The sequence below is a fragment of the Falco peregrinus genome, chromosome W (genome assembly GCF_023634155.1).
Source record: "Falco peregrinus isolate bFalPer1 chromosome W, bFalPer1.pri, whole genome shotgun sequence".
Classification (NCBI taxonomy): domain Eukaryota; kingdom Metazoa; phylum Chordata; class Aves; order Falconiformes; family Falconidae; genus Falco; species Falco peregrinus.
In genome coordinates this window covers 27,415,251-27,436,154 of record NC_073743.1, presented here as the reverse complement: position 1 = coordinate 27,436,154, position 20,904 = coordinate 27,415,251, and the positions used below count along the sequence as shown (strand labels likewise).

The 20,904-nt window shown below is 49.4% G+C and overlaps 2 protein-coding genes and 1 long non-coding RNA gene across 13 annotated transcripts in view; 2 read left to right on the top strand and 1 right to left on the bottom strand.

Moving 5' to 3' along the window:
- The window catches only part of LOC129782557 (protein FAM219A-like), a 164,416-nt gene extending 154,482 nt beyond the window's left edge, over nt 1-9,934 (top strand). For 5 of the 8 annotated variants that reach the window (XM_055792744.1, XM_055792743.1, XM_055792745.1 and 2 more), the window contains one exon: nt 269-9,934. In XM_055792744.1, coding sequence (XP_055648719.1) covers nt 269-427 — 159 coding nt within the window. In that variant the 3' untranslated portion in view covers nt 428-9,934. The remainder of the gene's footprint in view (nt 1-268) is intronic. The other 3 variants (XM_055792747.1, XM_055792740.1, XM_055792741.1) reach the window with 2 other exon arrangements.
- Nucleotides 8,728-16,951, top strand: LOC129783073 (spermatid-specific manchette-related protein 1-like). Its single transcript, XM_055792733.1, is given in 11 exon segments — nt 8,728-8,789; nt 12,300-12,361; nt 12,364-12,434; nt 13,852-13,863; nt 13,865-13,995; nt 14,534-14,618; nt 14,621-14,647; nt 14,758-14,833; nt 15,372-15,547; nt 15,549-15,586; nt 15,685-16,951. Coding segments are annotated over 11 exon segments (903 nt in total). The 3' UTR covers nt 15,848-16,951.
- Nucleotides 16,952-17,131: 180 nt separating this feature from the next.
- LOC129783083 (uncharacterized) overlaps nt 17,132-20,904 on the bottom strand; it is a 111,191-nt gene continuing 107,418 nt past the window's right edge. For all 4 annotated transcript variants that reach the window (XR_008745070.1, XR_008745071.1, XR_008745069.1 and 1 more), the window contains one exon: nt 17,132-17,859. This is a non-coding gene — a long non-coding RNA (uncharacterized LOC129783083). The remainder of the gene's footprint in view (nt 17,860-20,904) is intronic.

Genomic DNA, 20,904 nt, shown 5'->3' with positions numbered 1-20,904 from the left:
TAATCATCTTCATAAAAAGATTATTCCAGAATAAAATTGTGTATCAACTTGCTACTCTGGAATATCTCACTCTAGATATTCCTATTCTGGAAGAAGTTAGAACAACAGAAGGCAGCCCTCACTTGTGGTCAAAAACTGAGACTCTTTCATTGATGGAGCAGCTGCTAATGACAGAGAAATATTTTCCAGAATAAGGGACCTCCTTCCTCTTCTGACCATCAGAAGGAAGAAGTCTCAAGTGTTTGACTGTTTGTCTCTTTGTCTGTAGCAGATCAACCAAGACTTGAACATCCAGCTGCTAAAGGATGGGTACCGGTTAGATGAGATCCCAGATGATGAGGACCTCGACCTAATCCCCCCTAAATCGGTCAACCCTACCTGCATGTGTTGCCAAGCCACCTCCTCCACTGCCTGTCACATCCAGTAGTGAGGCCAGCAGGCTGTGATCAGTGCTTTCCACTATAACTGTAAAACTTAACAGCCATTGCTTCCTCCTATGGTAGGACGTGCACCTCTTTGTGTTCATGGAGCCAGGAGAAGCCAAAAAGTTCATTTTATGATTGGTTAATAAGTTATTTTAAACTATGGTTAAACAAAAGAGAAGTTGCTCATAGTGCCAGACAGTGCCTGGCAGAACTGACTGGTCTGGAGAGCAAACGCGGGAGGGTCCAGAGATGCCTCCTTGGTTTGTGTCGGCACTGGAGATGGTTTTTTTGTAAGGTGTATGTTCCAGAATGGGAAGGGTTAGATGGGGCTGCAGTTACTTCTATCCACCGAAACCAATCCATCTATAAGATCAGGAGTGAGTCTGAGGTGTCAGAGGGTTTTACCTGTGGGAGGAGGTCAGTTCTTAATTCATTCATTAAACCTAATTCATTTGCAGAACCAAAATTATCCCATAACCAGGGCACAGGAATGGGAATGGAGCAGGGCATCTTTCTTATGGCAAGGCTAGCCAGAACTAGCATGACACAATTCATTCACTTGTGAAGAGGATAAATAAGTGGCATTTCACCGTGAGTCAGTACTAGCTAAAACTGTTGTGTCATATATCCAATGAAATCTATCCTTAGTTCCACATTAAATGATCACCAAACACATCAGATTCAATCTGCAATCCATCCATGCTCTTCAGGGATTCAGTCCTTGCCTAAGAATACCATACTTCTGAGTTCAGTCCAGTCACGTATACTGACTTCAGCCTATACTTCATTCATCTTCTACTTCCAAAAATCTTAAAATTTGTTCAGCTAAGAAAAAATGAGTCCTGCAAAAGACATGACTAGAACTGTGCAGTCTGAAGGTCAGTGCCAGAAAAGCTAGTTGCAGAAAACACATTTTTACAGAGCTTGGCTTTTAATATTCTCTTAATACTGCATCTCTTGGTGCCTGTGGGAGAGATTTGTTAATGCTGAAGGCATCTCTGTGATGGTGTCAGACTTTAGGGGGAGGTTCAGCAACAGCAGGATTATGAACAGCTTCAGCTGAAAAAAACCCATGAGAGGAAATTACTGTTTATCCCATCTTTGCCCACTTGTGAACCAGGCTTGGTCTGTGTTAGAGATGTCCCACATCAGGAGCAATTGTGTTTATTTGGTGCTGGAATAGTTGGGAAACCTAGCATTACATTAGGTGGCTGGATTGAATTGCCAGTTCACCAGCAGATTGCTTTGAATGCAAAATTATTTCTGGAATTAGGAAACATGTCCTCTCCCTGGCCAATCTTACACTACTGGCTCCAGCATACACAGGACTCGGGTGATGGATAGGCTGGCATTTTTCTCAGAGATGAAATCTTTTGCCACAGGCACGACTGTGTGTTTTCCTGCTCTGCTAGGAGGAAGGACCACCTGCCTTGCATCAGCACTTGCTTTAGAGCCTGGGGAAAGGAGAAAGCGAGGGCAATTCTGAGCTTCCCATCAGAATTCCTCTGTCACAAGACAGAGCCTGAGCACTAACCCGAAGGACAGATCCCCCATCTGAAATCTTCATGTAGTGAGTTGAGTCTTTAAAAAGTCCTCTCCATGATTAGGACACTTACTTAATTGTGGGGTTTCACTCTGTGCAGTGCAAGGCATGGTGTCATCCACAGCATGAGCAAAAGAGCAGGCACGCAGGACTCCTGGGCTTTATTATTCACTAGCTGGCTGTGGGCAACCATTAAAGCTGTGTTTTCCCCCCCTCCCTAAAACAGGGCACTGCCACCCTGGCTCCAGGCCACAGAAAGAGGACTGAGTGGTGCTGTTTACTGAGCATCCCTGCCTCCTTGTGCAGAAGTGCTGGTTAACTTGCCAGCTCCTCTAGGAAGAGAGTATTTCTCAATTTAGTTCTGCTCCCCTTCTCATTGCCTAGTAATGCTGAGAGGGAATATTTCCAAAACGTTTCTAAAGAAGCACAAAGCATCAGGTCCCCAAGTCTTTGCTCCTTCCTTTGTGTGTCTGCTTTCCTCTCCATTGCTAGCTCAGATGTGAGGTTAGCAACTTGACTGGAGTGAGAGGAAAGCTCTAACAACACTGTGTAGGGAGAAAAGATAAAAGGGAAAAAGCATTCCTTAAGGAGCCTTTTTAAAAAAAAAATATGGAAAATGTAGTCAAAACCTAACAGAAACCCCATGGTCAAGCCAAATCCTATAGGACATGGCTGAGTCTCTTTAAATATTCACTCTTCTAAAGCAGTTCAGCATTGGTACCATGCAACATCTTCATTGCATTTATCCTCCTGGGTCAGTCTTTGTGCCTTCCAGCTGGCCTGCACACACTCAGCCTTTCCCACAGCCCTTGCTCAGGAGCTCGGAGCATTTCAGCGTGCCTGTTAGAGCAACAAGGCATCTGTTTACATGGGTCAGCCTTGGGAAACTGCAGGTCCCACAGGTCTCCGTCATGCTGCTATCATGTTCAAAGACAGAATGAAGCTTGCTGAGATGGTATCTCCCAGGGCTAACACCTTCCCTCTGAAGGATAGACCTTCCCTGATAACCACTGCCCCATGGCATCATAGCCAAGTCCTTTTATTGCCCCTATTGCTGTTTTTTACCTGCCATGTGCCCTGAGGTATTCCCCAACCCTGCAACCCTGCAACTGCCCTCAGCCCTTTGCATTGTGTTGTAGCGTATGAAGGCCCAGACTCAGGTTGTGGTGCAACCAGAGACACTTTATTGCACAGAGAAGCTCATATTTATATCTCTGAGCCCGGATACAAATTCCATCTGTATGTACCACCAGGCTCAGGGCAGAAACCATTCATGCAGTTACATAGCTATATATCACTACAAGCATGCAAACACCTCTTTGCTACTAGATAACCATGTTTATTTTTCTTACTTCCCTTCACAATACCCAGGTGTTCTCTCATCTCCTGCCAGATCAGACATTCTCCATCCTCCTCTCATGCATCTCTCTTCAGACATTCTCTATCCTTCTCTCCCACATTGCTTGATGTGTATCTGCCTCCAGCACAACCCTTTAGGGTCCCTGGGAGGGAGGGAAATTAATTTAAATGTTAACTACACTCAGTGCTTCCTCCAAATACAGACAGAAGCTCAAGCCAAGTGTTTTTCACTGCACACAGGAGTTGTTGGTTGCACAAATAGCTGTTTTGGCATGACAGTACAGGCCAATGCCATGAAATGGCAATATTTTGGGCTCTCCTCTCTATACTTTGTGTTCATATATTTTAATAGGGGGATAAAGTAGGGGAATAAAGGGTGGGGAAAAGTAGTTACCTGTGTAGGGTCATTATCAGGAAGGCTGAATGGATTAAAGCAATGCACATGTGGCTATCAGAAAATTGAACACTAACTCTTCTGCACCACAGTCCCTTAAGCAGGTTATGACCATGGGGCATGTTTGTTGGCTTGTTATTGAATATGATGGATAGCCTGGCGGTATGTATTTACTGCAGATTGGGCTGGCTCTCCCTATCTGGTCTCATGTTCAGACCTTTGCTTCAGCCAGGTTTTCCTTGTGCCCTCATTGGAGATTATGCTGTGGTGACTTCCCAGGAAGATGTATAGCTATGTGGCCATTCTGGCACTGCTCTCCTTAAACCAGTCTCTGCTGCCATGGGCCAGAGAAGGCAAAAGCAAAGAGCATGGACCCTGACTCTCTGTCACAGCATTATAAAGCCCTAAAATCTACAGAGACACTGGACACTCTCCTATACTGCAGATTGCTTGCAATAAAGCAAATTGTTCCTTGTTCCAGTCTTTGCATCAAACCAGATGATCTTCTCAGGCCCCATTTTCAGTCCTAAGTCATACAGAATACCAAACAGAGGAATGCCATGGAGTATGAAAGGCTGCACCACTGTCCATCTAAATTACCATACAAATAGGATAGCTTATATTTATGCTGGTGCCTCCACAAAGGAATTTGCATTTGATGCCTCCTAAAGCCAGACTGGCTTTTTGTTAGGATTTTATGTCATTTTAGTCACCAAATTACCTGACTTTAAGCAAATTCTTTCCTTTTATCAGATGTTAATTTTTCCCTTTAATGTGAGCTGACTTTGGACTCCAGGGTCTTAGCACTCAACTCAGTCTCTACAGTCAGTCTGCAAACACCCTATTTCCAGAGATCTGTGTGAGGGGGACTATCGATACTCTCCTAGTGTTGAGGAAGGTCTCTAGATAGGATGGTCTAGTCTGCTTTTCTGGTGGTTGTTTGGTTCTTTTATTCTGGTTCTTTGGCTGAAAGAAGGCTGATGTCCAGGCAACCATCCCAAAGGATCATTTGATGTCTTATCAGACACATCTTGAAGCCAACCCTTGGCAGAGCCACTGGATCATATCTGACATTGCTGCATGTCTATCACCAACATGTGCACTCGGCCATTGGGCCTGCTATTCTGTTCTGGCTGTCTTGCCTGCAGATGCCTTGCAACTGCAAAAGCAGGTGTCCAAGCCTGATGCATGGATTTTGAAAGGGACTTCAGGACACTGTGCTACCCCGTGGATAGGATGGACTCAGCTGCTTTTGGTTTGGCTCTCTGGCTCCTTTCTCAAAAGGAGGCACCCACTCTGCTCAGCTGTATGCTGGCTGACACACTGATCTGCAGTCCTGAGCATAATCCTTTCCTCTCCATGCAGAGTCTGTCCTCAAGCTGGCCTGCAAGCTGTACAAAGGCATGCAGGAGGCTTGAAAAGTACAGCGCACTGTATGTGACTCAACAGAAACATGAAGATGCTTTTGAAGAAAGGAAGGACCTAGCTGGACACCAGATGGAATGACAGGAAAAGGAAAACAAGCAGTAACTAGAAAGGTTGCCAAGTGCTGTCTTGGCCTAGGGCAGATCCCAGTTGTCTGAGTTAATCTATCTCAGTACAGTACTAATACCAGCAGGGAGCAAAGCTCACTTTCAGATGCACACACCAGAAACACTGTGTCCCTGAGCTGGCACCACAGCCAAATACTACTGTGGAGAGTCTGCTGGACTGTTAGAACACAGAAATGAGATCTAGAATCCCTTGCTGCTGTTGGCACATACTACAGATTTGCTCTAACCTCAGGCAAGTCACATCTCCTCTTGATGTATGTTCCCTTCTGCAGCACAGGGAAGAAAACTGCCTTCCCAAGATGCTACCAACACCTTGCATGGATGTTGCCAAGTGTGTGGCAGACACCACTGAGGATAGCTCTGCAAGCAAGATGCAAAAAGCACACTATAGAAGTTTTATGTGTATTTTCAAAGTACTACAAAGAACAGCAACACAACTCTGCTTTCCCTCTGTTTACCACCTTCTGATGTTGCTTGCATGTGCCAGAAAGCTACAGGGTGGAGGTTAGTAGAGAGATTAAACAGTTTTGGAGGCAGATGTTTGGCAAGGATGTGTTTCCCAGTTATTTGGCAGCTGGCTCTTGCACAGCTGGCTTCTCAATCTGCATGCTGCCACAGAGAATATGTAAGAAGATTTGGTGGACCAACAGCACCATCCCCTGCTAGTGGATTTAAGGAAGTTAAGAGTGCAACTGGGATAGTGAGTGCTGATGGGAGTGAAGAGAGCATTGAAGGGTTCCTTTGGGATATTCCCACGGCAGTTTTGTGCTCTTACTTTTAGCATCCATGTAATGATCTGAGGGTATAAACTGGCACTTTTGCCAGGGCTCTTCCTTTACCATTCTCCCTTAGAGCTCACACGGGGTATGGCCACTCTTACCTAGAATGAAGCAGGCTTTGTTACCTGGCTGCTGCTTGGCTCAGCAAGCACAGGTTGCATGTGCCACTCTAAATATACCCTGGCTTTGACTTCTACCACCCTTCAGAGCTGAGTCTTCACATCACCCTCCTTCCTATTTCTACTTCTCATATCTCAAAAGAAACATCTGCATAGATGGGCAGTGCCACAGGGCAAGCTGGGCTAGGTTGAGCCTAAGGGGAAGTCATGGGAAGGTGTTAATTTTAAGGTGCTTTTCACCTCTAAGAGAACATGGCATCCTTGTCACTTCCTTTCAAGGCTTTCCTGTGTCAGGGATTGCTCCAAACCTTGAACCACATCTCATCAGACAAACCCACCTCTGTTACAGAGCCACACAAGCCCTGAAGCAGAAGGGTCAGCAACTTAGCATAGAGGAAGAGGTGACCTGGGATTACCTACAGAAGATTAATGCCAGACTGCATTAAAACCAGGTGCAGGTTTCTCACAGGGGCTGGCATCTTTATTTTAAGTCCCTGTATTGTGCAACTGAGCTGCTGCATTGCTTCCAAAAAATTACAGCTACATCCTCTCCTTTGGCCCCCTTGACATTGGTGGCAATCCCAGGATCACAGCAGCTAAATGCTGACTGAGCACTCCTCTGACATCTTGCTGAGAAGGCAAAGGCCAAGGACTAATTGAGATTACATGGAGCAAAGCACCATGGCCCACACAACCATGCAGCAAGGCACATCACAGAGTGTCATGGACACCAGCAGGACAGGTTGCAGCTTCCCCTGGTGCCTGCAGAGAGCAGCTTTTCCCATTGCTTCCCAGACCCAGTTGCCAGCAGAAACTGGTGGTGGCTCCAAGCCTTTCTCTTTCTGTAAAAAGCTGCTCCAGCAAAAAATGGATTTGCTCCTGGAAGGAGCCCATCTCACTGGTTGTGCCTGGTCTGTGGAGCCATTCCATAGTAACAAATAGTGATACAGGTGGTAAGATTGCATCAGGGAGTGGAAGGTACAAAAGAAGCCTCATTAAAATGTGACTGTCTCAGACATGTCACTGGAAACCAGCACAGCAGGCACCAGGAAAAGGCCACCAAAAGGCCATGCTGAGATAAGTCCCATTATCTACTGAGATGTTTGCCTTCCCAGAGCAGCATTTCTCCCCTAGTTGCCCATCCAGCTGCCCCAGATGAGCTCACCAGGAAGAACTGCTCTCCAACTGGGCTGCCTTCTCCCTTCTGCACTGGTCCCAAAAGAGCTGTGACTCCTTTTGTTACCCACCTTCCTCAAACCTGCATGATTTGGGAGACATGAAGTTTACTGGGAGATGTAATACAGACCCACAGAGAGAGCTGGAAAACTTGGACAAGCTCTCTTCACAACAGCCCTTCTTGTTTTTATCACCTTCATCTCCATCCCCAGTTCACTGATTTCTCTGCTCAGGTTTTTGCACAGAAAAGCTGGGATAGCAGCTGTGTTCAGCTTGTAGCTGCCTCTGTCCTGAGACAAACCCAAGGCAAACATCAGACCAGTGGGAGATCCAACAACTGTGATGGTGGGTGAGAAAGAGAGCAGGCTGGGATTTCTCATCATGTGAAGGCAGTGGGTCTGAGGGTTAGCCAGGCTAGTGTAAAACCTTGGTGTGATCCAGCAAGCTAAGCCAGCCACTTTCACCCTCCTGGGCTCAGCGCTGCGGGAGGTCTGGGACCCAAGCACCAGGTCCCAGGCTTGCCAGCCCATGTGCAAATAGACTGGAGACCTGCAGCAGAGGCACAAGTGGGAAGTCTGTTGGCTGTACCCTTGCTATGCTGGGGCAGGGCACTGTTGAGATGCTGTGGTAGGGCTGTAGTTGTGCAGGGAGAAAGACTCTTGCAGAGGATGAAGTCTTTGCAGGGGAGAAAATTCAGAAAGTGTTTTTTTCTCCCCCTTTTTGCACATTTTTAACCATTTTTACTCCTTCCACAGGGGTTAATGAACCTTCAGTTTAATAAAGAAGGAAACGAGCCACCATTAAATAGCTTTCTGAAGGGTTCTGAAAGCAGGCACCACTTGCATGCAGAGCTGGTCTGTGCCTAACATGCAACTTCCAGACCTCATTGTACATCCTGTAGTTGAGTCACCATGTGTGCTGTGGGGACTGGGATGGGAGAGTCAGCACTGACCATCATGTCAAACAGCCACAGATTCCCAAACTGACGAAGAATCAGGCCAGGAAATGGGGAAAGCAGCAGTGACAATAGAAGGATGACTAGTTGTCACAGGTAAACTTCAGTATCTATGTCCAATGGCTAGTTCTAGAATCACAAGCCTTGTTATATTGCACACGTCCTCCTTCCACTCCTTTTCTCAAAGCAGATATCATCTTCCCCCCCATCCTCCCATGCACTACTGATGAGCATCAGAGGTATGCACCAAAGTTACTCTCAGCCCAGTTCTGCATCCCTCTCTCCCACCTGAACTCAAGGCAGTCCAGACAGTTGATGGCCATCACAAGTCTTTATTTTTAGTAACTCCGCTTGGGTTTCTTTCCTTGTGTACCATAGCTTCCTCCCCGTGTACTCTAGCAGGGCAAAACAGGAAGCTCCAACCATGTCCCAAGAAGCTTTTTCGGCCCCTGGCAGCACCTTGCAGACGTACACCTCACTGGGAATGTACTGGGTCAATGTTGGTGAGATCTGGCGCTGCTGATCTTGCGTAGGTGGCAGCTGATGGGGATCCACCAGGAGAAACTGGCAGGAAGTGGCTACTGTCCCTTTTTTTTTTTTTTTTTTTTTTTGAGGGAGAGGGGGATTTTTTTTGGCATTATGATTATTGTCCACCTTCCAGTGGCCAAGTTCTGGGCTGCATTAATAACTGGGTTTAATTGGCTGTCTGGGCAGATATGGAGCTTCACACCAACCTTAATAGCAAACACCACGGCTGTATCCAGAGCCTGGATACAAGCTGGGTTTGGAGAAGCCTGGCAAAGTGCTTTCAGCAGGCTCCAGGTAGCCGTTTCTGGCAGACAGGGAAATAGTACTCCTCAGAGTCCGGATCAAATCTGCACTTCCATTTCGTGTCCTTAGCTTGGAAAAAAATCAACCCAAGCAAACGCTTCCCAGGTCTCATTTCCCCATGTGGTGCCTGGTGCCCCAGGGGAGGAGATGGCAGGAGACATTTGGGGGTCACTGAAGGTAAGATCCTTTTTGGATGTATTTAATGGAAATATCTTTCAGGAGGAGAAGTCTCCTGACCTTTGTGTTAATCTCAGAGCAGGAGATGAATTTCCAGCTGTCCTTGCATATAGTGAAACATAGCTGAAACAGCCAAATGCAAAGTACAGTTAAATGTAGGGTTTGACCTGAATAACCTTTTAATTAGGAAGATGAATTTGTTGTAGCTTGACTTTAGTCCATGTTAGGAACCTGCTAATCATTTGACATGCAGAGTGTATTAATGCTCCACTTGGCCATTGGTTTTATTATCTGGGTTTGGGAGTTTTTTCACTCCTGAAGCATCAGTCTGCATCTTGTATGGTTTTTTTTTTCTTTTTTCCTGTTCAGAACATGTAGCACACTGTTGTACTACTGTTCCTATCTGTGCAGAGTATTGCCTTAAACAGATCAGTTGTGTTGTGGTTTGGTTTGGGTTGTCTTTTTTCTACCATCAGTTTTATGCATTAATTTATTTTAAAATGTGGGGTTTTTTGAAAAACATGAAATGTATAATAGTTTTTTTTAACATTTCCATTGCAGTATTTATCATTGTTACTGTCTGTGTGTAGTGTAACAGAATTAATATTAAACAGCATACATATGAAAAACAGCCTGCCAGACTGTCATTGGAGCGAACTGTGGTGAGAGGGTATGAACCACACCATCTCATCTGAGCCCCCAGCAATCGCAGATACTGAAATTGAGGGGGCAGCCTTCATTCCATGGCCAATACCAGCTGCTTGGGCTCAGTAGAAGCAGCTGATGTGGAGTTGTGCTATATGGCACAGTTAAACCCACTGGGGCCAACCAGCCCCCAGCCAGCATTTGGGAAGGCTTCTCCTCAAGGCAGTAGGAAGGCACATTGGGTGGGACCCAGCCCCTGCACCTGGGCTACACCTCTCCTCCTGACAGCTACAGAAGCAGAAGGAAGTGCTGCATCTATACAACATTGATGGGTGAAATAACCTTTTCTCCAGCCTTGCAGTCTTTCCTGCCCCTTAAAGCTGTTGGCATAAGAATCAAGCACTGATTTTATAGTCTAACATCAGCAGCTGGAAACCCTAGGGACTGCTGGGGACAGGGGACAGCTATGGGGGGCCACTGGCTCACTCTGACAGCTGACCCAGTGCAGGGTGAGTCATCCCCCCAACCAAGAGGCTCAGACCCCACCTCTCTTCAGAGTGGTGCTCCCCAGATTGTGCCCCAAGGCCACAGGAGTGAGGAGGGAGAGGCATCACTGACATCCCTGTGTCCACCCTCTTCCCCCCCCCCCCCGGCTCCCAGGAGGGGACAGGGCCTGAGCCTGGCTCAACAGAGACCAGCAGGGCATGAAAAAAATCAATGGCAGATTTTCTTCATTTCAACAGCACGTTAATCACATTTACCTGGATGCATTTGGGTGCCCTAGGCTGCCCAGCCCCACCATCCCACAACAAAAAGAGCAGGGCTCAGCAGCCCTTCAGGAGGACAGGTTGGCATCCACCCTGCCAAGATGGACATGAGTCTTCACTGGTCATCCCCAAAAACATGGCAGCAGAGGGGTTGGGCTTCTGAGAGCCCTCACAGGGCTGGAGGCGGGAGCAGAGCGGGTCTCTGAGTCAGCACTGTGTGACAAGCCAAGCCAGAGTAGGGTTTCTGCTCAGCTCACCATCTCAGAGAAAAGCAAACCCGGTTCACGCATATCCCTCCCTGTCATAACCTGACTGCCTCTGTGCTGAGATAGATAAGGATTGCTTACTCCAGCTGCAGAGCCCATCACAGCACTCAAGACAGAAGAGCAAATGAACCACACAGGGTCACCTAAATCCAACTTTTTAATTAAAAAGGGCAGACAGAGCAGGTGGTAAGTCCCCTGGCTACCCCAGCAGACTGAGCCAGAAGTGCCTGGTGCTGTACCCTGGCTGCACAGGTGCAGCGCTGTGTGCACACAGTTGGGTTACTGCAAGATTTCCAAGGAAATATGGGAGAGAGGGGCTAGAAAAACAACTACTGATCCTGCACCTCCCAAAATAAAATTATCTTGACTAGGATCAGCTGAAACTGTTTCCTACCATTGTTAAGCTAATTGCCTGCAGGAGGGGAGGAAGCCCAGAGCCAAGACAAAGCTAGGAGGGTGCAGCTGTGGCCATGGAGTGATGCAGTGTCATGGTTTAACCCTAGCTAGCAACCAAGCACTACGCAGCTGCTTGCTCATTACCCCCACCACCACCACCTGGAGAGGTGGGGAGGGGAACTGGAAAGGGATGTAAAACTTGAGGGTTGAGATAAGAACAATTTAATAATTTAAATAGAATAAAAAGGTAAGAACAATAATAATAACAACAGTTATAATGGAAAGGTGGGGAAAAGGAACAAAATCCAAAGGAAAAGGGAGAAAGGAAAACAAGTGATGCACAGTACAACTGCTCACCACCTGCTGACCGATGCCCAGCCAGTACCTGAGCAACGATCCCCAGGCCCCAGTTAACTCCCCAAGTTTATATACCAAGCACGACGTCCCATGGTATGGAACACCTCTTTGGCTGGTTCAAGTCAGATGACCTGGCTGTGTCCCTTCCCAGTTTCTTGTGACCCTCCAACCCTCTGGCTGGCAAGGCCTGAGAAACCAAAAAGTCCTTGACTTAGTATAAACATTACCCAGCAACAACTAAAAACATCAGTGTGCTATCAACATTGTTCTCATATCAGAGCCAAAACACAGAACTGTACTAGCTACTAAGAAGAAAGTTAACTCCATCCCAGCCAAAATCAGGACATGCAGGCAGCAATTGTGCCCTAGCCTGGGACCTGTTATTCTTGGTAGTGCAGCCACAGGGCTAACAGTCATCAAATCTCCCTTCTCTTACACTATGATATCACCAATGGCTTAAGCACCACCCTGGGCTGGTAGAGCAGTAGCACCAGGGCCCTATTCCCTTTCCTGAGTGGGCTGGGAGCCTCCAGCTCCATGCAGTGCTGCTGATCCAGTGGGGTACCCTGGGACCCTCCAGGAAAACACAAGACCCCTGTCAGTACTTACACTGACTCCTACTGCCGGTCAAAAAGACCATCCAAGAGCAGGCTCCACTGCAGCTCTGGAAAGAAAATAAGTTTGTGATGCAAGTAAATGCCACAGGAGAAGGAAACCTTAGGACAGGGGTCCTCAAACTACAGCCCGTGGGCTGGATACAGCCCCCCCAGGGTCCTCAATCCAGCCCCTGGTATTTACAGAACCCTCCCGCCCCCCCCCCCCCCCCCGCCGGGGGTTGGGGGGGGGGAACCAAGCAGCCGCAGATGACCTCCTGCCACTTCATCTGCGCACCGGCCCCCTGTTTAAAAAGTTTGAGGACCCTTGCCTTAGGATTTCTACCCCAACCTGGTTGTGGGTGCTTGGTGCCGGGCAGGTGGTATGGGGACTCATGATGTGCCTTGCTGCATGGCTGTAATGGGGGGGGGGTCATGCTCCCTGGTTTGCAAAATGTTTAATACCCCACAGCCTGTGCTTGCTGGCTTCTTGTCTCCTGGAGCTGCACCCTGCAGTGGCTTCAGGCTTATGGGGCAGGTGGTTGCCAGTACAAGTTCTCACGTTAGCCCTGTCCATCAGTAGGTTTCAGAGTGTGCAGGGAGAAGGATCTTGATGAGGAAGGGGAAACTGAAGGAGTGGCATAGCTCAGCCCAAGGCTGATGCCTAACACGATGGTGATGGGGGAGCAGATCAGGTGGCTCTGAGAACTGCTCCAACACACAGCTTGCAGGCTTGGCTCAGCTTGGGGGGGGGGGGGGGGGCTCTATGCCAGGGAGACCCTACAGGGGCCAGGTGGGAGATCTGAGCGCTGCAACACCTCTCCCAGCCCTAGTCCTGGAGGAATCCCTGAGCCGTGTTATCACTCTGGGCGGGGTGTCTGTGGGACATCACACGCATGCTGTGGAAGTGCAGCTCTCCCCACATGGGCTAAAAAGAATGCAGGCTCCAATGTGAAGCACATTGCAAACTGGCTCATCTCTTGCAGCCTTGCTAGACTGTGCATTATAATAAGGGAGCTGGCAGAGAGCATGGAGAGGGATGTCACCACTGTGCAGGGACAGAAATGGCTCATGCAACCGGAGTACCTGTCTGCCCTGCAAGACCCCAGCCCTCTTGGGCTTTGTCAGCTGTAGGAAATTGGCTTTATCCTGTAACCCGCTTCTCAACCTCTGCTGGCCCCATACCTGGCAGCCCCAGTGCACCCACCCCATATCCTGCTCTGCAAAGCTCCCAGATGCCTACGGACACCCTGGGTGCAGGGGGAAAGGAGCCAGTGATGCCTGGCCATTTTCCATCCCCCAGCTTTGGGCGAGTGGGAAGCTTTTCAGGGTGAAATCACGGTGCTGCTGCAGCCCCCATGATCACCCACCACAGAGGAGTGGGGCTTGGCGCTTGTGGCAGGTCTCTGGTGTTAGACCCTGCCCAGTAATCGGCTTCACCGTGTGCCCCAACGCCCACGAAGGCAGGCACTGCCGTATGGCCTGGGCATCTCTCCCCACTCACTGCTGTCTCTAGGGATTAATGATGACCCCTGGTGCAAAATCTGGCAAGCCAATGTCAGCCTGAGCAGCTGATTAAGGCAGTGATGCAGAAGTACTACAGGAATGCCATCAACCCTGCTGGCTGGCCAGGTCTGAAGGTACTGCTGAAGTCCCAACCATCCCCCTCCCAGCATCACACAGGGCATGTCCCCATGGGTCATGGGGACAAGGTCTGAGGGTAGTGGGAGCAGCTCTGTTCATCCCCCCCTTTTGCATCCTGTGTTCCCCCCCACAGTGGTGAAGAGGCCCTCCCTCAGCATCTGCACTTGTGGCTTTGATGTGGCTGCCCATACCCATCTCCACACTGAGACTGTCCTGGTCCCAGGGATGTCTGCAGATCCCCAGAGCTCGCTCCCCGGGTGGCCCCTAAATACCCCCTGGTTGTAGGTACTGCCTGGGGGACGCCCTCCTGGCATACCATATCTTCCAGGGACCAAGGTTGTGTGAGCAAGGATGAGTGAGTGACTGATTGGCTGGAAGTGGTGGGTGTCACCTCCATACAGAAATTTAACAAGGACTCTGGGAGCAGCACCTCTGACAAGCCCTCTGGCCCCATGGCACTGCATTTGGGGGAGAGGGGGAACAGTCGGGATGCTCTGGCCATCCCCTGCATCTCTGGTACCACAGGACACCACTGCTTGTCGCTTTCATGTTGTGAAGTACAAAACAGTTTTTGTCAAGGAAGACAAATACATCCCCTGGAGAATGGGTCCCTACAACAGCACAGCCTGGAATAAGCACTCTCCTCCTACCTCCCCCTCCTGCCCAAGGTCGGGTCTGGCCCCTCCTGCCCCACCCCCTCAAACCAGAGCTGCCAGCACCTCAGGCGCTGCAGAGAAAGAGTGGCAATCCTGCAAAGGCGTGCCATTGCTCCTTGCAGGACACAAGGATGGAGACCTTCCTGCACAACATACCCATGCCATGCCACCCAAAACGTGCCTGCCTCAATCAATCTGATAACTACTGAAGAGGGTCCCCCATGGAGAGTCGGCCAAGTCACGACAATCACACCAATATGGCTACATGCTGTGTTCACTTTATTAAACAAACAGGTCATATTTATAACTTAAACCAACCGCTCACACGACTCTACACACAGGTGATTGGATAAAAGTCTCTGGCCACGCGGGCGTCCGTGTCACTGATCGGTGAGCATGCTGCAGGCGCCTGATCAGAGTGTGCCAATGACAGTGTGTGGATTTCTTGGTTCCCAGGACTTGCTCTGCACCTGGCTTCTTGTTTGTGCACAGCTTGTTTTCTTTCTCACACTGCTTGTTCCAAGGACAATTTAAAGTTACTCTGCAGCTTCAACTATCAGGCCTGGGTTGTCCAACACGGACAATGGTAACATATGTCCTCAGTCCTTTAAAAATTCCTCTACAAACTACCATTGCCCTGCCCCTGTGCTTCTGCTGTAGCTGTGCCTGTGCTGTGCCAGCAGCTGACAGGCTGGTTGCTCCTCCTCATCCTTACCCTTGCCATCCCTCTGCTTGCAGAGGGAGGTGGCCACCAATATGCTGCACAGGCTGTCACGGCTCTCGCCACTGTCCCTGCAGCCTGTGTATACTGTGATGGGGAGGGGATCCTTCCAGGGCTACTACAGCCCCTGCTCTGGGCACCACTACTGCCTGTGAAGGATGGGCTACTACATCAGTGGGGGCCCCACCATTCAGAAGGCATCTCCACATGCTAGCAGAGAGGGCTGTAAAGCTGAGATGGCTTTCCATGGGATGGGATGGGTTGGGTTGGGATGCACATGACCTGTTCTCGAGGCCACTGCTCACCCTACTTCTGCTGTCTCTTGCATGAATATCCTGTGCTGCAGTTACAGCCCCACAGCAATGGTCTGTGCATCTACACATCACCCCAAGCCATCCTCCCTGTACACAAAACCTAGGTGCAGACAGGTTCAATGGGGAGAGTGCTCCAGGCAGGGTGCCCTGGGGGAAAAGCCTATTATTTTTTCCTGACACCAGCCAGCCACTAGGTCTCTTTTCATTAGGTTTTCATGCAAAATTACTCAGAGGATTATTCTGGGGGTGATGATATGGGCTGCGGACCCTGAGGGGTAACAGGTCCCATCATGTTGCCCACACAGGTAGCAATGCAGCTGCTGCACCTCCGTCTCACAGGATAAATGGACATGACTGGATGCCATTATGATGCTGGGCTCTGGAGTGTGTTGTTGCCACCTGCAGAGAAGCAGTGACCAAATTTACTCCCAGGGCAGACGTTTCTATTCTCGGTCTTATCCTGCAATCCTTGGGACTGTATGGCACCTGAAATCTTGCTGGCACCCCTAAGCCTGACTGCATATAGCTCAGCATCTCTCAGATTTTTGGGGACACATCAGTGTTTCCTGTGCTGCTCTTGTATTTTCTGTCATCATCACTTGCTCTTATCCAAGAACCTGTTCTCTGGTCACAGTGTTCTTCCCACAGTAATCAGCCCTGTCCCTTACCTGCTGCAGGTCCAGCAGCACCTTTTAATCCCCACATGTTTACCTTTAGGATGTCTCCATTGCTGAGGCAGCTCTTTTCCTGGAACAGCCTTGAGGAAGCAGCAAAGGGCAAGGAGAGGCTGTTCAACCAGCTTAGTCATCACTCTGCTACTACATCAACCCCCACAGTCCAAAATTAGGCTTCAGGCTTGCAGAAAACATGCAATTGGCTTTAAATTCGTGAGCCCAGAAGCTAAAACCAAACAACAAGAACAAACTGAGAGTGCTGGGTTCCCTGTAGATGTCCCTATGCCCAAGCTTTGGTGAGATGCTTCTCAAGGTTTTCTCTGCTGAGAAACAGGCAGATTTGCTTGGACTTGCATGGCTCTGTGAATGAAGGTTTTAGGTAAATGACAGTGCAAGGGTGAGTGGGCATTTGCAGGGTGGGAGACCCACTGGAAGCAGCTGACTGAGATGGCAATGCCAGGGAGCTTCAGCTCTTCTTTCTGGGCTTTGCTTTGGTCTCAGCACCCAAAGACACACCCCAAAGTGGATGGGGGCAGCTGTGTGTCTGCTTCTTGCCCCTAAATGATGCAGGCAGCCAGAAGCATGTTTTCTGCTCTTCCTCACTGGAGTTTCATCCTCCTATGGCTGCTAACTTTATCTCCTCTCTTAGGTGGGACACAAACCACTTCAAGAAGACAGGAGTCCAGAGAGACAGCTACACCATTGTCACGGTCCACTCAGTGGACTCATGATGGTTCGTTTACTATGATCTTGAGGCACAAAAAAAAAAGGCGACCACACCAAGGGGTTATGCTTTGATCAAACAGCGCAACTTTATTGTTTGCCCGTAAAGCGGCATGCAGTAAATAGAGTGACAGGAAGGGAAGAAAAGGTAAAGTAAAAAGAAAAGGAAAGAGGATTATAGCTACCACCACAGGTCCAAGGTGTCCCTATAGTCCCAGGACCAGGCAGCATCCCACCAGTCCTTCCGATTGTCGTGATCCTTCGTGGGGAAGATCTTCAAAGTTCGGTTGCTAAGGAGCCATCTTTTATGCCAAGCAACACACCTTGCTCCTCCTCTGGCCCATGGATTGTTGCCAGTCTCTGCCTTCTTGAGCAAGGTTACCACCCATGTCCAAAGAGGAGTGCCTGAGGCGTGGTTTGCCTTAGAGGCGAGTAGCTTCAGACCAGGAGGAGTGTTTTTGTATTATAATGATATTACAATGGAGAAAGTTCACCTGAAGTTCAATTTTTCTGGTTTGTTGCTACGACAGTGGTTGTGATCCATCTTCTGGACAGCGGTTATGTGGCCTTATTTTAGTTGTTCCTTTCAGTCCCAGGTAGCAGGGAGCGGCATAGTACTCCTCGTACCATACAGTTCTCTTTCCCAGGGTCTTTGTGTCTTGGTGTCCATGAGGACCACATTCCATCTCCAGGTCTCTGTTGGCAATGTTGAGACAATATTGTTCTCTTTGGACTGACTCTTACAACCATCCACTCTGAGTTTGCTTTGGAGGCTTACTCTGCCTCATAGCACTGGTGAAGAGAAAAGATGAACTTTCATTAAAACTGGCTTGAGCAACCATTCCCCTCAGACCTTTTCCTACAAGCTGGGGAAGTCCCCAGGGAAGGGGAATAAAATTCAGTGACTGCTGGCTTGGTGTGCACTTTAACAACCCTCAGGGTCTGGTGTCCTGCCACCACCTGGCACACAAGGAAAAGCTTTCAGAGCATAGTAACAGAGCCAGAAATAAAAGCAATTGTTGATACCAGTATTTGTCAACTCCACTCTGAGCTGATTAGCATGTGCTTGCTTTTGTCAAGTTATCCAGGAGGAGCTGCCAAACATCTGGGAGGCTGAGCACTGACATGGACTAAATAAGAAGGAGGAATTGAAAGCAGCACTTAATTAATGAAGTCATGAAATGCCCTTCTCAGAGGAAGATCTGGGAGCCCAGTATCAGCAGGGAACACCACCCAGAGCCTCCCACACATGCTTTGGAATATAAACTGTGGTACTCACAGGAGGGATGTTCTAGCATGGAGCCATCTGGGTCTCCATGTCCCCATGGGGCAGCACTGCTGCCAAGCTGTGCCCACCCCAAGCAGCACCTGAACACCACTAGGGACAGGGAAAGACCCATGAAAACTCCATCCCCTGGCAGCTAGGGCATCCCAGTGCAGGCCGCCCACCACCGCCACCAAACCCCAGCACAGCCCCAGGGGAAGGTATCAACCCCTAAGTGCCCCTGGGCATCCCCAGCAGTACCAATCCCCGGGGAGCCCCATCAGCTCCAACTCCCGGAGCAGCACCGCCGCCACCAGTGCTGCGGCCGCCGGGGAGCTGTGGGGGCTGAACTACATCTCCCAGCGGGGAGCGTCAAGATGGTGGGATGCACCCAACACCAGAACCGCTGCGGACCTCCGGGTGCGCTCATCCCCGGTGCCCCCTGCTCTGTCCCCAGTGTCGCGCAGAGCACAGCTATGGCCCAGCGTCGCCTGTAAGTTTGCCGGCTCCCGGGGCTCCCCCCTGGGAAAAGATGCTGCAGCCTCCGGGGGAAGTTTGGGGTGTGCATCTCCCGGTATGAGGGGGATTACCCGGCTCCCGGAGGGAGGGGTCTGGGGGCTGGAGGTGGACAGGGGGGTGCCCCGTCCCGCAGGCCCCAGGCTCAGCCGGCAGTGACGCCTGCCTGCTCGCAAAGTCCCGCAGGGAGGGAGGGGTGTCAGTGCAAACTTGCACCCTAACCTTTGGAGTGCAAGCCTTGTGCAAGTTTTTCTTGTGATGGTGTCATGATTTAATCCTGGCCAGCAACTAAGCACCACACAGCCGCTCACACAGTCCCTGCTGGTGGGATGGGTGAGAGAATCAGAAGGGTAAAAGTGAGAAAACTCATGGGTTGAGATAAAGACAGTTTAATAATTGAAATAAAATATTATAGTAATAATAAAAAAGGAAAATAACAGAGAGAAATAAAACCGAGGAAAGACAAGTGATGCAAATGAAAACAATTGCTCACCACCGACCAACTGATGCCCAGCCAGCTCCTGAGCAGCCCCCCCCCCCCCCAGCTTTATATGCTGAACATGACATCATATAGTATGGAATATCCCTTTGGTCAGTTGGGGTCAGCTGTCCTGGCTGTTCCCCCTCCCAACTTTTTGTGCACCCCCAGCCTACTTGCTTGGTGGGGCTGTATGAGGAGCAGAAAAGGCCTTGACTCTGTGTAAGCACTGCTCAGCAGTAATGGAAACATCCCTGTATTATCAACACTGTTTCCAGCACAAATCCAAAACATAGCCCCATACTAGCTACTGTGAAGAAAAGTAACTCTATCCCAGCCAAAACCAGCACAGATGGGTAGGGGTCTTTCCATCCAGAGAAGATTAATGGAGCCCTGAGATGTGTCCCTGGCTCTGATTGCAACGTGCACCTTCAACTTTTACCGCTAGACAGATGTTTGGCAATGGAAACTTCAGCAGATGGGTTTACACAGCGTGTTGTGCAATGTGCCAGGTTGGGTTTGGAGTGGTTTCTGGGACAGCCCCTCCATCAGCAAGTGCCAGCAGTAGCAGTGAGCAGCCAGAGCTGTTTGAGAAGGCACAAATCCTTTCTCCTTTTCCCCTCCCTCTTGGGATACTTGTGGACCCCAAAGGGCAAGTGCCCAGCACAGCAGGCATCCGCAGTCCAGCAGGGGGTGAAGGTGGGGTGGTTGTGTCTGCATGGCTGGATATGCATGTGGAAGAGCCGCCAGCAATCATTTTAAGAGACTGATGATTGGTTTTGGCCCAAGGGTGGCCAGCATCACTGGCACTGTTGGATACAGGTGGAAATTTGGAGTCTCAAGTTGCCAGCCCAGCTCCGAGAGCCATCTGCTGCTCTCTGGAGTTGCCAGTACCTGGAGTTTTGTGGTGACTCAATGGCTGTGCTGGAGGGCTGTGCTTAGATTTCTTCCTATTTCTTCCCCAAGTCTCTTTGTAGCACTTGGGTGCTGGGGTGGGCTCAGGTTTCAGCCTGCCTCAGTATCTAAAATGTTGAGCACTCCTGTCATGGTTTAGGCAACTAAGCACCACCCAGCCGCTCACTCACTCCCCCCTCACCCAGAGGGATGGGAAGGAGAATAAGAAAGGAATGTAAAACTCGATGGTTGAGGTGAGAACAATTTAATAGGTAAAGCAAAAGCTGCACATGCAAGCAAAGCAAAACAAGGAATTCATTCACTACTTTCCACGAGCAGGCAGGTGTTCGGCCATCCCCAGGAAAGAAGGGCTCCATCACATGTAACAGTTACTCAGGAAGACAAATGCCATAATGCCCCCTCTTCCTTTTTCGTCCGCCAGCTTTTATACTCAGCATAATGTAATATGGTATGGAATATCCCTTTGGCTAGTTTGGGTCACCTGTCCTGGCTGTGTCCCCTCCCAATTTCCTGTGCCCCTCCAGCACTCTTGCTGGCAGGGCCTGAGAAACTGAAAAGTCCTTGACTTAGGATAAACATTACCTAGCAACAACTAACAAACATCAGTGTCCTATCAACATTGTTCTCACACCAAATCCAAAACACATCACTGCACCAGCTACTA